We start from the raw sequence: 15,857 nt of genomic DNA on the forward strand, positions 1-15,857 counted from the left end.
CAATTCACTTTCAAGGACTACAGCCACAAGGACAAATGAGAATATTTACAATATAAAAAAAACTACACCATATACTCCCAAAAGGACGATTACATTTGCTATTACCACCATTAAACTTAATTTTTATACACAATTTACAATGCAAAGGCAAATTTGTCCATGAACACTATTCCATTAAGGAACAGTTTTGCTCCTGAAACTAAAAATATTTCTCTTTTTTTGCTGTTATACTCACGGTAATCGTTTCGACAGTGCGCGTTTTGCTGCTCACAGTTTGGCTGGAGACAATTTCACCTTCACCGCCATAGCCGGGAGAGTTTTCACCTAAAATAACGCGGGTATGTTCAACATGAGGGCCGGTGGTAGTGCTGGCGGTGGAATTAACGGCAGATGTTTTAGTCATGGGAGATTCCTAGATAGCAAAATTGAAAAGGGTTAATACATCATAACTTGAGGAGAGACAAAAGACCACATTTATTATAATGATTATTTTTTTAGGATTATTGCTGTTTTTTTTTTTTTGCTAAATCTACGTTTTATGTGTTTTAGTTGCTATGCAGATAATAAACTTTTAAATGACATGGGTTTTTGTTTTGTGGGGTGTAGGTGTTAACAAACCTTGTATGATGTAGAACTATGATAAGCTGTCGATCCATCATAGGGACCATCGATGGGCGTACCCGAGTCGCCAGAGCTTGTGGAGGAAATACTATCACGTCTTGGGTACTGGTGGTTAGGATGCATTCAATAGAATAATTAAATTATAACACGCAAACAACAACATCAACACGGTAACGATAACGATAACGATAACAACATAATAAAATCAGGCATTCGATTTTTTTTTTCCAAATAAAACAAAAAAGTAACAAAATAATAATTAATGTATAAAAAAATTCCATGCTCTGGGTATAATTAAGAAGGAAATTTCATGCTTTCTGCTTCTGTTCATTTTCTCGAGACTGAATCACGTTATCTTACCTGATCTCCACTTGTCACGGTGGCCGTTGTCTTTACCTCCTGGGTGACCACACGTTGCTCTTGCTTATTGGGATCATGGGTGCGAGTGGTGGCCACTGTCTTCTCTTCCAATTGTTCGGTCTTGGCTTTTTTGCCCAAATCTTCGTGGGTGGTAGCGGTACGTGTTGTCACCGCGGTGGCAGTGACATAAGCACCACTGGTCAAATCAACGGCTGGTGCATCAGCCTATTTGGGTGTCGGTTGAATGGGTGATTTGCAGTTTGTTTTTGATTTTGTTTTTGGTGTTAAGGTGTTGGTTGGTTGGTTTGTAGCCATTCGAGGGCATGATTATCGAACAATAAAACAATTTGGGATTTTTTTTTTCGATAAAGGTAACATTAGTGCAACGTGCATCATTATCAAAGTATAGATAACATATTAAGGATAACAGTAAGACAACGAAATTTTATTTTGCACACGATATATACGGGAAGGGAAATGGAACGAAAAAATCAAAAATAAAAAAATATATATGGTTATGAACAAGTTAGAGATGTATGAATGCTTATTACAATGATTTTCGTTTTGGTATTTTGGCTACCGCAATACGAAATTAAGCTGACTTAGAGCTAAAAATTATAACTCTTTCTATATAAAAAAAAAAGCTTTTCTTTAAAGGCTAAGCCGTTTAAGAAGAGTGTTTATAGAACCAGAAAACCTAAAAATAAACCTCTAATTGAAAAAATATGCAATGGTATATGTTGCGTATAATTGATGAAATTTATGATACCCTCCCTAGGCCTTTGAATTAATAGTAATCATACAACCTATGGCCCATAAATTTAGCCTAATTTTCAAATCAAACCCTAGATTTTACATTTTTGTAGAACAATTCAAAAATTAATTTTTAAGACTCCAAATTGAACGAAATTTGCGGGCTAGCAACCTTTCACTACAAAAATAAATACCGACACACTTTTTTATGCAAAATTTCATAAATTTTCTGTGAAAAAAATATTTAACAAAAATTGGGATTTTAAAGGTCTTGTGCAGAAAATAACAGAAACGCCCAAAACAAGTAAAAAGGCGTTAAGTTCGGCCGGGCCGAACTTTGGATACCCTTCACCTTGGGTATATATGTAAACCACCTTTCGTCAAAATCCGATGAAAAATGCACACCTTATGTCCCATAGCAGCTATATCGGAAGAAGTACAAATCTTTTTTTTTTTGGACTTTTTAGTAGCTATATCTAAAAATAAACCTATCTCAACCATATACGACACGGATGTCGAAACGCCTAACATAAGTCACTGTGTCAAATTTCAGTGAAATCGGATTATAAATGCGACTTTTATGAAAACTTTAAATCGAGATATCGGACTATATGACAGCTATATCCAAATCTGGACTGTTCCAAGCCAAATTGAAGAAGAATATCGAAGAGCAAAACACAACTCACTGTCCCAAATTTTGGCCCAGAACCTTAAATCGAGAGATCGGTCTATAGCGAAGCTATATCCTGTTCTGGACCGATATAGGCCGAATTGAAGAGGGATGTCAAAGGGGCCAACATAACTCACAGTCGCAAATTTCGGCGAAATCAGACAATAAATGCGCCTTTTATGGGTCCAAAACCTAAAATCGAGAAATCGATCTATATGGCAGCTATATCCAAATCTGGACCGATCTGTGTCAAACTACAGAAGTATCTCGAGGGGCTTTACATAAGGCACTGTTCCACATTCGACGACGTCGGACAATAACTACGCCTTTCATGGGCCCAAAACCTTAAATCGAGAGATCGGTCTATATGGCAAGTATATTCAAATCTGGACCGATCTGGGCCAAATTGAAGAGGGATGTCGAAGGGCCTAACACAACTCACAGTCCTAAATTTCGGCGAAATCAGACAATAAATACGCCTTTTATGGGCCCAAAATCTTAAATCGAGAGATCGGTCTATATGGCAGCAATACCTAAATCTAAACCGATCTGTGCCATATTGCATAGGTATGTCGAGGGGCTTAACTTAACTCACTGTCCCAAATTTCGGCGAAATCGGACAATAAATGTGCCTTTTATGGGCCTTAGACCCTAAATCGACGGATCGGTCTAAATGACAGCTATATCCAAATGTGGACTTATCTGAGCCAAATTGAAGAAGAATGTCGAAGCGCCTAACACAACTCACTGTCCCAAATTTCGGCGACATCGAACAATAATTGCGCCTTTTATAGGTCCAAAACCTTAAATCACTGTTCTAAATTTCGGGGAAATCGGACATTAAATGCGCCTTTTAATTTTGCATGAGGTGTTTTCTTATAACTTCCAACAACTGTATCAATAATGGTTCAAATCGGTCCATAACCTGATATAGCTGCCATATAAACCGATCTGGGGTCTTGACTTCTTGGGCCTCTACAGGGAGCAATTCCTATCCGATTTGGCTGAAATATTGCATGACGTGTTTTCTTATGACTTCCAGCAACTGTGCAAAGTATGGTTTAAATCGGTCCATAACCTGATATAGCTGCCATATAAACCGATCTGGGGTTTTGACTTCTTGAGCCACTAGAGGATGCAATTATTATCCGATTTGGCCGAAATTTTGCATGAGGTGTTTTGTTATGACTTTCAACAGCTGTGCTAAGAATAGTTCAAATCGGACCATCACCTGATATAGCTGCCATATAAACCGATCTTGGGTCTTGCCTTCTTGGCCACTAGAGGACGCAATTATTGTCCGATTTAGCTGAAATGTACAAGGGCTTCTCTCATGACCTTTAACATACGTGTCGAAAATGGCATGAATCGGTTGATAGCCTAATGCAGCTCCCCTATAAACCGATCTCCCTATTTTACTTCTTGAGCCCCTATAAGGCGCAATTCTTATCCGAATGAACTGAAATTTTACACAATGACTACTACTATGGTCTCCAACATTCATTCCATTATGGCCCGATTCAGACCATAACTTGACGTAGCTCCAATAGCATAGCAATTCTTTTCTTTTATCCTTCCCTTTGTTTGCATAAAAAGAGACACCGGAAAAAGAACTCGACAAATGTGATCCATGGCGGAGGGTATATAAGATTCGGCCCGGCCGAAATTACCTCGCTTTGCTTGTTTTTTTTTATCAAAACTATCTGTTATCTCATCTTGGAGGCCACCATAGCGCATGTCCGCCTATGACGCTGAACGCCTGGGTTCGAATCCGAGACCATCCTAAAATTTTTCAGCGTTGGTTATCTCCTCCTAATGCTGGCGACATATGTGAGGTACTATGCCATGTAAAAACTTCTCCTCAAAAGTGGTGTCGCACTGCGACACGACGTTCAGACTCGGCTATAAAAAGGAGGCTCCTTATCATTGTGCTTAAACTTGAATCGGACTAAACTCATTGATATGTGAGAAGTTTGCCCCTGTTCCTTAATGGAATGTTCATGGGCAAATTTGCATTTGCACCTGTCATCTCATGGCGAAAAACTTTCTTTCCGATTTGTAGTTCACTTTACAGGACCACAAGGATAAGGAAAAATTAAAATACTGGGAATACCAAAGAAATTGAAGCTTATTACGGAAAAAGGACTTCTTCTACCACAGTTAACACAAAAAATTCTATATGCATTCCGCCGAAGAATGTCTCAGATGGTCACATTTCCATTTATTTACCCTACTTTGAAGTATTTTTTTAGATTTTCAACAAAATATAGCTAGTCCACTTTGCTTTAAAGCTTATGGAGTTCGATACTTTTGGTTGTCTCGCCTTGTTTCCTTTTTGTGGCAACAGAAGGTAATATAAGCAGAGAATAAAGGCCGCCGACACCACTTCTGGATACCTCACAAATGTCGTTATCATCATATTGAGGCGTTCGTCGTAATAGACGGATATGGTAACCTCAGCGTGACGGGGTACTTCGCCATCTATAGTAGCATGCGTTTTGTCAGGCATACTTCAGACAAAGAAGCCATAGCCCGTGGGTCCTATCCCATGTGGAAAATAAACCGAGTATTTGAACCTATGCCACCTAGCTTTTTGCCACGTATCATTCAGCCGCATGATCCACTGAATTATCTTTCACGGGTTCCAGCCGTTCGCCTCATACGTCATGGCACGTAGTGCCTCCGTCATATATGCATATAACTCTCGACTACGTAACAAATTAACCCAGAACTTCGCTGGGCGTCTCTCAGGATTCAGAAGCCAATCGGTAATTGTACGTCCGACTACGAACCCACAAAAGCCAGAATTCCTGACACAGAATCCATTGTCAACGTTTTGTATCCCTCTGGTTACTTGTAGATCACGATCTTAGTACCTTTACAACGTCGCAAGTGAATCAAGTGCCTGCATTTATAGTAGCCAGCGTTTTCTGGATACCTCACAAATGCCGATATTCTCATATTGAGCCGTTCGGCGTAATAGACGGATATGGCAAACTCAGCGTCACGGGGGACTCCGGCATCTATTGTAGCATGCTTCTGACAAAGGAGCCATTGTCCGTAATAAATCGAGTATTGAACCTATGCCAGTTTGCTTTTTGCCCCGAATCATTCAGCCGCATGATCCACTAAATTATCTTTCACAGGTTCTAGCTGTTCGCCTACTATACGTCATGGCACGTAGTGCCTGTGTCACATATTCATATAACACTCGATTACTTAACCCAGGGCTTCGCTGAGCGTCTCTCAGGATTCAAAAACCAATCTGTAATTGTTCGTTCGACTGGGATCCCACAAAAGCCAGAATTACTGACATAGGATCCCTTGTCAACGTTTTCTATCCTTCTACTTACTTGAGGATCACGATCTTGGCAACTTCGTAACGTCGCAAGTGAAAGACGAAAATTGCGCCCTCTATAGGCGCAGTGTATCTTTTGGATACATTCAGTGTCGGATGGCTTATTTTTATTCAATTTTCAAAAAAAAAAAAACTTTACCGATAATGATGATAGAAAAATATCAATCGATATTCAGTCGAAGAATAAAATATCGATAGTGTTACCGATATTTTGCCAACTCTACCAGGCTGGCTAACTCTGGCTAATTTCGTGTACTAAAAATTAACCAGGCCACAATACAACCTTAAATGCACACCATTTCGGATCGGCCTGAGGAACCTGTCAAGACTGCTCACTGACCTCTTGGAAATCATGCGAAACTTTCATACAATGACCTTTGTCGCTGATGTGGAGACGAGAAGAAAGAGACAGTTGAACACTTTCTCTGTTCCTCCTAAGCGCTGATGAAACCCTTAGAGACCTAAGCCTTCCATTTCTTCATGGCCTTGTCGAGACAATAGACTTAGACCTGAATGTCTTGTCAATAATTTCTCAATCTTTTGGACTGTATAGAACCGCATTAGGAATGCAACTATGCAGAAACCATCACACGAGTGATGTGGTCTTCCAGATCCGTAACATACTAATTGAGGCAGTATTTTTGGTTTATAGCCACCAAGTGTAGCAACTTTCCACATTCCCATTCTACTAGATGTAGCTTTAGATGGAATCAAATGTTTTAAGCACTGCTGGTCAACCCGGTGGCCGAATTGGTACAGTGGTTGGATTTCCAGTGAGGGGTTCGTAAGATGGATTCCTACCAGAGTCCTGGTCTATCGCTACTGTGGTATCACAATAGACCACAAAAAAGTCATAACCGAACACCGCATGCAAAATTTCAGCCAAATCGGACAAAAATTGCGGCTTCCGGAAGCTCAAGAAGTCAAATCGGGACATCGGTTTATATGGGAGCTATGTCATGTTATAGACCGATTCGGAACGTACTTGACACAGTTGTTGGAAGTAGTAACAAAACTATACATGCGAAATTTCAGCCAAATTGGACAAAAATTGCGGCTTCCAGTGGCTCAAGAAGTCAAATCGGAAGATCGGTTTATATGGGAGCAATATCAGGATATAGACCAATTTGAACCGTACTTAGCACAGTTGTTGAAAGTCTTAACAGAACACAACATGCAAAATTTCAGCCATATCGGATAAAAATTGCGGCTTCCAGGGGCTCAAGAAATCAAATCGGGAGATGGATTCATATGGGAACTATATCTAAATCTGAACCGATATGGCCCATTTGCAATCCGCGACGACCTACATCAATATTAAGTATCTGTGCAAAATTTCAAGCAGCTAGCTTTACGATATCGACCGCTATCTTGATACCGACAGACGGACGGACGGACATGGCTATTTCGAATTTGAACTTCGATACGATCAAGAATATTTATACTCAAGGGGGTCTTAGACGCATATTTGGCGGTTTTACAAACGAAATGACGTAATTAGCATACCCCCCATCCTATTGTGGAGAGTATATAAAAGGTAGTTGAAATGTGGGATATGATTTTTTGGAACACTGTACGTATGAGTTATTTTATTTATATATATTAAGCAATTAATATGAATCATACGACCTAGAGTTCCATAGTGAAAAATTCATAATATTAGCCTAAATGTATGAATTTTAAGAAAATCTAGCATGAAATCATTAAACAACTACACAAAGTTCCTATTTTCTAGAGAAAAACTCAACTGACACCAAACCTGTTGCGGTTATGTTGAGCATATTATCCTTGTGGAGTCAAAGTTTAAAAATGAGTTTCACGATAGGGCAAACCCCGTAATGAAATTGAATCATGTCCTGAAGTCTTTCCCTCAAAAGGCAGGATATCCTTCAATGGTCATATGATTTTTTTTTAAATTACAGCAGAAAGCAAGAAAAACACAAAACAGTTAGAAAGGCCATGCAAAAATTTTCTAAAGGTTCATCAGGAAAAAATCTTAGAAAATTAAAAGAACAGAATATGAAAATGGGATTCATAAAATATAAAAAAAAAATACTAAAAAAAATATCCAAAAATCATTTAAAAGGCTAAGGAAAATTTTGGAAAAAATTAAAAAAAAAATATTCCATATATGGGCATTCTATATATGATTCTAGCACATCAAACTCTAGCCTAACACAACAAATACATGCTTGGTATGACAAATAATAACAAAGAAAATCTCTTGAGACAAGCTTGCAAACAAAACGAAACTCAAATTCATATAAACAAAAGAATTCTTTTTCAACTTTAAAACTTTCAAAACTCTAAACTCTGTCTATTTTTTTTTTTCTAAGTTTTAAAGAAAAGCATTTGGCTGATTAAACACCATAGAGTTATGCATATGTTAGCAAATTACAAGTACTATCTAACAGCCATACAAACCTTGTGTTCCTGTGTCGAGTAGGTGACCTCGCCAGTGCCCAAATTGCGCACCTCCTCTTCAACATTGTGGGTAACACCGCCATCATTTTTCGTCAGCACCTGCTTGGTCGTTGTCTTCACCACGGTGGGTGTGCTCACATGCTTGCCCAGATTATAGGTGCCGCTCTTCTTGGGACTGCCCATCACCACATCCTTGACAATTTCCGATTCGTATTTGCCAGTCATATCATCCTCGGAACTGGCTTCCGAATCGCGGCGCAAGGCATTCTTGCCCATGTGCTTGACGCCATCGAAGAATTGTTCCCTGGTAATGGGTATAGTTTCGGTGGTGGTGCTCACCTGGGCCTGTTTGCCAAAGTGCGAAGGATCAATTTGGGCATAATTCAAAATCAATTTGCCTGTGACGGGATCCTTAATGGCGGTGGCGGGATCTATGTCGCCAGTGTTGGGATCAATGTGGCCATATTCACTCTTAATGCGTCCCGTCACCGGATCAATCTCTCCGGTCAGGGTCATGGTATGTGTGACAGTTGTGCGAGCACCAGCAAACCGGGGATCGTTGGGGTCCACCTGTACAATTTCACCAGTAATGGGATCAATCATATTATAAACATAGACGGTCTTATTAAAGAATTTAAGAACTCGGCCAGAGACCGGATCGATTTCGCAAGTTGTGGGATCAACTTCCTCGGGACGGCCACGCTCGTCGACCTTGGAGATAAGCAAAATGCGCACAATGACAATTTTGCCTGTCTTGGGGTCGACGCGAGCCAATTTGGTGTAGACTTCGCCAGAGTCGGGGTCAACTTGGGTGGCAGCATAGAGTGGTTCACCTGTCGTGGGATCGGTCTCGCCGGTGGCTGTGTAGATCTTGCCCGAGGTGGGTTCGATTTTGGTGGTATTGGGATCGAGTTTGGTTTGTTTCTTGATTTCATTCGTCTTGGGATTGAGATAACCATAGATGGTGATGACATAGCCGGTCTTGGGATCAACGCTGCTGGAGACATATTGGGGCTCCTTGGTATTGGGATCCACGGTGCCGGTGGGCATCCATATTTGATTGGATTTGGGATCAATAATAATCTCCTTATCCTTGGCCGAGCTGACTTGGCTAATGGGAGTCTTGGTCTTGGGATCCACACGCTGTTGCACAATGCGCAAGGATATAATGCGGGCATAATCCTTATCGGGCTTGTTGTTCTTGGGATTGATTTGATTCTTGAGGACGATTTGTCCGGTGGTGGGATCAATTTTGATATCGCGGGTAACTGTCTTGCCCGATTTGGGATCGGTAAAGGTGATGGTGTGTTTGACCAAATCGATTTGTCCATATTTAGTATCAATCTTGCCCGCCTTGGGATCGAATTGACCACCTGAGGTTTCCACAAAGGCCGTCTTGGGATCGATGACATTCTTCTTGGAATCATATTTGCCCGCCAAAGAGGTAACCTCCACAATGGGATCAATTTGTTGGCCAACCTCAATGATGCGTCCCTGATTGGGATCCACTTTGCCAGTCTTGGGATCCATAACGCCATAAATGGTGATTTGCCCAGTGCCAGGGTCAATCTTAATATTCTTGGAGACCACTATTTTACCGGTCTTCGGGTCGATGGCCTTCAATTCGCCAGTTCTGGTGTTGATTTCTCCATACTTGGTATCCAATAAGCCGGAATCCATATTCAAGACACCCAAGGAACGCTCCACTTCACCATTGACAGCATCCACTTTGCCCGTGGCGGGATCAATGCGGCTGGTAATGACAGTCAACTCTACAACAGGATCATCTTGTGGTGTAATGGCAATAATTTGTCCCAGCGTCTCATCAATGCGTCCCGTATGGGGATCACAGACGCCGCTGGTCAAATGCAAATTGCCAGTCTTGGGATCAACATCACCTTGGTAGGTCTCATTTTTGCCAGTCTTGGTATTCAAAGCGGACAAAGTGCCCTTCTTGGGATCAATAACACCATATTTGGTATCTATGAGGCCAGTCGAGGGATCCAAGATGCCAGTGGAGTGGTCCACAATGCCAGTTTCAGCATCAATTCTCTTGTTGGCTGGATCAAATTTGGATGTTATGACCATGATCTTGACGCGCTTCTTTTTGGGTTTGGCAGCAGCTGCGCCGGCGCCAGCAACACCGGCTCCAGCCAAACCAGGGCCAGCTCTGGTAGGTGTAACAGGTGAGGCACCAGTTTTCTTGGGCTGTGGAGAAGCTGTAGAGGCACGGCCATCTTTAGTGGGACTACCCCTGCCAGCATTAGCAGCAGCAGCGGCGCCAGCCAAGGCAGCTCCATCTTTACCTTGTCCAGCACCTGCTTCAGCACCACTTCCGGGTCCCATGTAGCCAGGTTGTCTGTTATATCGCTCCGATTCCAAGAATGCTGCTGTGGGATCCACCAAAGGCTTATAATTACCCGGAGCTCCGGAAGCATAGCCTTGTGTGGGACTCTTTGAGGGTGAATAGGATCTCTTTTGGGCATCACTCAAAGGTTGGGCAGCTGCATCGACTGCACTGCCCTGCAACTTGGCCTTAGTGGTGGGTGACAAATTGGCCTCCTTCAGGAGTTTAGCCTTGGTGCGTGGCGACAATTGGCCCTTGTTCAATTTATCACGGGTGCGTGGCGACAATTGACCCGATTTTAATTTCTCTGCTTGTTTCTTCAAATCATCCTCATTACCGGGGGCATAGTTGAAGGCCAAACCAATCTTCTTTTGCTGGGAAGTGGGTGATAACTGGCCATCTTGGCCATCCTGAGGACGACGAGCACCACTGGGATCTTGATCGTAACGGAAGCCTCCGGGCACATAAGATTTACGGGTGGGACTGGTCTCGCCATCGCCATCGGTGTACTCATAGGGTTTGGTATAACCGCCAGGAGATTTGGCGCCACGTTGTTTATCTTTGTCTGCTTGGTCGTCGCCACCCAAACCAGTGGCCGTAACCAATTCCAATTGGCCAAGTTTACGATCTTTGCCAGACTTATCTTTGCCCTCCTTGCCGGATTTGTCTTTGGCATCTTTGCCAGATTTCTCTTTGGCGTCTTTGCCATCCTTGGTTGGTGAACCACTCTTGCTCTTGCGACCCGAAGAGAAAATACCAATGCCCTGAAGAAATGATAAAATGAAAGAAAAATAAACGAAAGAAAAGAAAAAGAAAAGAAAGAAAAAAAAACAAAACATGAAATAAAAATTTAAAACTAAACTTTTAAAAATTTAAATATAAAACTTAATTTAAAAAAAAAAAACCTTGTTTAATTCGAAAATTTAAGGAATTTTGGAAAAATCAAGATTTTATCTTAAATATAAAAAGAAAAAAATTTAAATGACATTTTAAAATTTTTAAAAAAAATAAGGCGCAGCGGTTGGTTGAATTTAATAGAGGAAAACTGGTTTCGTGTCAAGGTCAGGGTGGGGGAAACATCAACATTTCCAGGGTCATGCCATACACGTTTTATCATTGCGCGACATTAAGGGGCGAACATTACTCAACACTCAAGCTTAAGGCATAACTGTTTGCTTAATCAACTTACACGCTGTTTTCCAGATTTCTGAGAATCATCCAAATCATCATGGCCTAGAAAATTTTAAAGAAGAAATTCATCAACTTTGAGTTATCCTTTGAAAAACCAAAACTACCCACCGTTCATGCCTGCTCCAGCAGCGGCTGCTGCAGCTGCCTTTTCAGCCTTCTCCTTGGCGGCCTTTTCTTTGGCAGCCTTCTCCTTGGCTTCCTTTTCCTTCTTTTCACGCTCCTTGCGCTCTTTCTCTTCCTGCTCCTTCAGTTTCTTCTCCTTAAGCTTGGCTTCTTTTTCAGCTTCAGCGGCGGCCTTTAGTTTTGATTCGAAATATAAAAAATTTGTTTAAGAAAATGTTAAAAATAAAAAATTCCTTAAAAAAAAGCTTTAAAGCAAGCTGAAGTATTTTTTGTTTCTTCTTTTAAATCTAAAACAAAATTTAAGCTTTGAGCATGCTGCAGCTTATTTTTTAATACGCAAAAGATATACAAAAAAACATATTTATCCGAGACATGAAACAAATAAAAAGCTTATTTTTCTTCATCGAAGTCAAGAGAAGAGTGACTAGCAATGTTTTGTTAAAGTGAGACATCATAAGACTGATGGGGACTCTTAAAGAAGCACAACATATATCAGCCAAAAAAGTTGATTCTGTTGTCTAATACACAGATTTTAGCTCTCTCGCTTGAGCTACCAAAGTCACTAAACCTCTGGAAAAGATTTGAGGACAGTATCAAGGCCTCTCCGCGATAATGATGTTAGCGACAAAAACGAAATTCTCTTTAGGGGGTGGGAAGGGGTGATGCCCTAAATACATGATCCTACATTTGAATATCAAATTCGTATTCTACTCGCAAATACCTTTTATTTGAGTCCCATATTGCCATGGTCGGTAAATATGTCCGATTTAGGGGTGTTTTGGGGCTTAGGGTGGTCCCCCTAGCACTTGGTCTGAAAATTGGATATCAGATACGTTTTCTTATCCTAAATACCGTTCATTTGAGGCCCATATTGTCGTGATTGGTCTAAATATATGTTTGGTAGGTTTTGGAGGTGGGGCGGCCCTCTTAGGTACCCCATCCAAAATTTGGATACCAAATTTTTGTTTGTAGGTTACTATAAGAGAGCACACAAAATTTCGCTTAAATCGCACCACCCATCTTCGAGATCTGGCGTTTCTGAAAATTAGGGTAAGGGGGAGGGCCCTGTTATGGGGCCAAGACCTTCAATCGAGAGATCGGTCTATGTGGCAGATATATCCAAATCTGAAACAATCTGAGTCAAATTAAAGAGGGATGTCGAAGGGCCTTACACAACTCACTGTCCCAAATTTCGGTGAAATCAGACAATACATGCGACTTTTATGGGCCCACGACCATAAATCGAGAGATCGGTCAATATGGCAGCTATATCCAAATCTGGACCGATCCGGGCCAAATTGCAAAAAGTTGTCTAGGGGCCTAACGCGACTTACTGTCACAAATTTCGGCGAAATCGGACAATAAATGCGACTTTTGTTAGTGCCTAAATGTAAAAATTCCCAAAAACTCTTATAGTCACTCAATTAAGGTTGCCAAAGTGTACCTTAATTCCCAAATTCAACACACCAACACGTCCCTCCAGCCAGGCCTGAAACGCTGGGTCGCGAATCTGTGTGGTAGCCAGTCATTTGTGGAATTTAGAGAGAATAAGTCGAAGCACCGTAGAGCGAAAATCGGCAGGGTGATATCTCCGGCACTTTTTAACCTCTGCCTATCCTCCATTCCACCCCTTCAGACGGCATAGAGATCGTATAATACGCGGACGACTGTACGATCATGGCATCAGGCCGAGTTCGAATGGCGAGTCGCATAGCGATACCACTTCGTAAAGATACCACTTGGCAAAATACTTCACAAATATGCTAACCTCTGCGAAACGCTGGCCGCCTTCGTCTTCGGTGAGGGTTATATATAAATGGCACTAAAAAAGTTTGTTCTGAGTACCAAAACTCTTCCTTTACTTAAATTTCCATCACACATTGTGGAATCGGTAAGACAGCGATATATTTTGTATACCTGAACTTCAATATTCTTGAAACCTTTATGAAAAAACTTAAAAGTACTCTTTCGGGCTAAAAAGTACCTCTTTAGTACCATTTTAAAATATATTTTTCAATCCTTGTTATACTGAAATCATGTTCGTCTTCATTTCATAACGGTTCATTGTACAGCTTCGATAGTTAGAGAGATGGCACAAACAAATATTTTTTATCGATAACCAGCAAAACACGAAAATCTAAAAATGTCGCTTACTCCATTTTTGCGGAAAGGGCTTGATACCATTTGAAACTTTTGGTTAAGTAATTCACAAAACAAAAGAAAGAGGCACTGCGAGAGATTGGCAATATTTTATTATTCTCTTTTTTTGTCTAAACTCTTCTCTTGACATTATTGAATTACATATTAAATTTATTATTTTCATTTGTTTATAAAAATGCAACTGGGATTTGTGTGTGCTTGTGTTGTTTGATAGACAAAGACAGAGTGAGAGAGATAGTTAGAGAGAGAGATCAAGAGTTGTGTTCTGGGACAGAGAGTTTTAGAACGAGAGAAATGTTGTATGTTTACATTTGTTTGTAGGTGAGTCGGGTGGTTGGGGATATGTTTATCATATGGAGTGGAGTAAAATTAAAGTATAGCTTGGGGTGAGTTTGGGGTGGTGGTGAATAGTGTTATAAAAAATTTTGCTGGGACATTTATTCCACAAATTTCGTAAGCCAATTATAGATGGAGTTTCACACAAATCCTAGAGTAGTGTAGACTGATAGTTAAATAAATAAATATACCATTATATGTAGAAAAAAAAAAACAAATATTTCATAAACAGATAATAGATGATATTTGAACAGCCGTTAAGGAACATTGAGTTATAGTAGGTATATAAATGAATATATATATACATGTTATTTATTGTTTTCAATATTAATCATATTAGTTTATATGATTTTTTTACAGTATTTGTACAAAATAGTGGCTAGAAAATGTTTATAGTTTATATTTATATCTATAAACAAGTAAGAGCTAAATTCGGCCGAGCCGAGTCTTATATACCCTCCGCCATGGATCGCATTTGTCGAGTTCTATGCGCGGTATCTCTTTTTAGGCAAACATAGAATATTGAATAAGAACTGTTATGCTTTTGGAGCTATATCAAGTTATAGTTCCATTCGGACCTTAAATGAATGTTGAACATTTTAGCAGTCATTGTGTAACATTTCAGTTCATTCGGATTAGAATTGCGCCTTGTAGGGGCTCAAGAAGGCTCAATGGGCTCAAAATCGGGAGATAGGTTTATATGGGAGCTGTATCAAGCTACTGTTCGATTCAGACCATATTAGACACGTATGTTGAAGGTCATGAGAGAAGCCGTTGTACAAATTTCTGTCAAATGGGATGAGAATTGCGCCCTCTAGAGGCTGAAAATGTCAAGATCCCAGATCGGTTTATATGACAGCTGTACCAGATTATGAACCGATATGCGCCAAACCTAACACAGTTATTAAATGTCATAACGAAACACTTCATGCAAAATTTCAGCTAAATCGGATGAGAATTGCGCCCTCTAGAGGCTCACGAAGTCAAGAACCAAGATCGGTTTATATGACAGCTATACCAGATTATGAACCGATTAGAATCATTCTTAACAAAGTTGTTGGAAGTGATACCAAAACACCAAGTGCAACATTTCAGTCAAATCGGACCAAAATTGCGCCCTCTAGAGGCTCAAGAAGTCAAGACCCAAGATAGGTTTATGTAGCAGCTACATTAAAACATTGGCCGATTTGAACCGTACTTAGCGCAGTTATTGAAGTCATAACGAAACATCTCATGCAAAATTTCAGCCAAATCGGATGAGAATTGCGCGCTCTATTGACTCAAGAAGTCAAGATCTAAGATCGGTTTATATGGCAGCTTTACCAGATTACAACCCGATTTGAATCATTCCTAACACAGTTGTTTGAAGTGATACCAAAACACTACGTGCAAAATTTTAGTCAAATCGGACTAGAATTGCACTCCCTAGAGGCCCAAGATGTCAAGAACCAAGATTGGTTTATATGGCAGCTATATCAAAACAAGGACCGATTTGGCCCATTTACAATCCCAAC

General features: G+C 40.5%; 1 protein-coding gene across 1 annotated transcript in view; it reads right to left on the minus strand.

The window, feature by feature from the left end:
* Positions 1 to 15,857, minus strand: part of LOC106084073 (protein 4.1 homolog) — a 75,190-nt gene that overhangs the window by 19,893 nt on the left and 39,440 nt on the right. The window contains exons 8-13 of the mRNA XM_059369753.1: positions 11,833 to 12,019; positions 11,723 to 11,766; positions 8,187 to 11,297; positions 982 to 1,206; positions 619 to 726; positions 236 to 412 (exon numbers count right to left, since the gene is read on the minus strand). Coding sequence (XP_059225736.1) covers positions 236 to 412; positions 619 to 726; positions 982 to 1,206; positions 8,187 to 11,297; positions 11,723 to 11,766; positions 11,833 to 12,019 — 3,852 coding nt within the window. The remainder of the gene's footprint in view (positions 1 to 235; positions 413 to 618; positions 727 to 981; positions 1,207 to 8,186; positions 11,298 to 11,722; positions 11,767 to 11,832; positions 12,020 to 15,857) is intronic.

This window comes from Stomoxys calcitrans, chromosome 5 (assembly GCF_963082655.1).
Source record: "Stomoxys calcitrans chromosome 5, idStoCalc2.1, whole genome shotgun sequence".
Taxonomy (NCBI): domain Eukaryota; kingdom Metazoa; phylum Arthropoda; class Insecta; order Diptera; family Muscidae; genus Stomoxys; species Stomoxys calcitrans.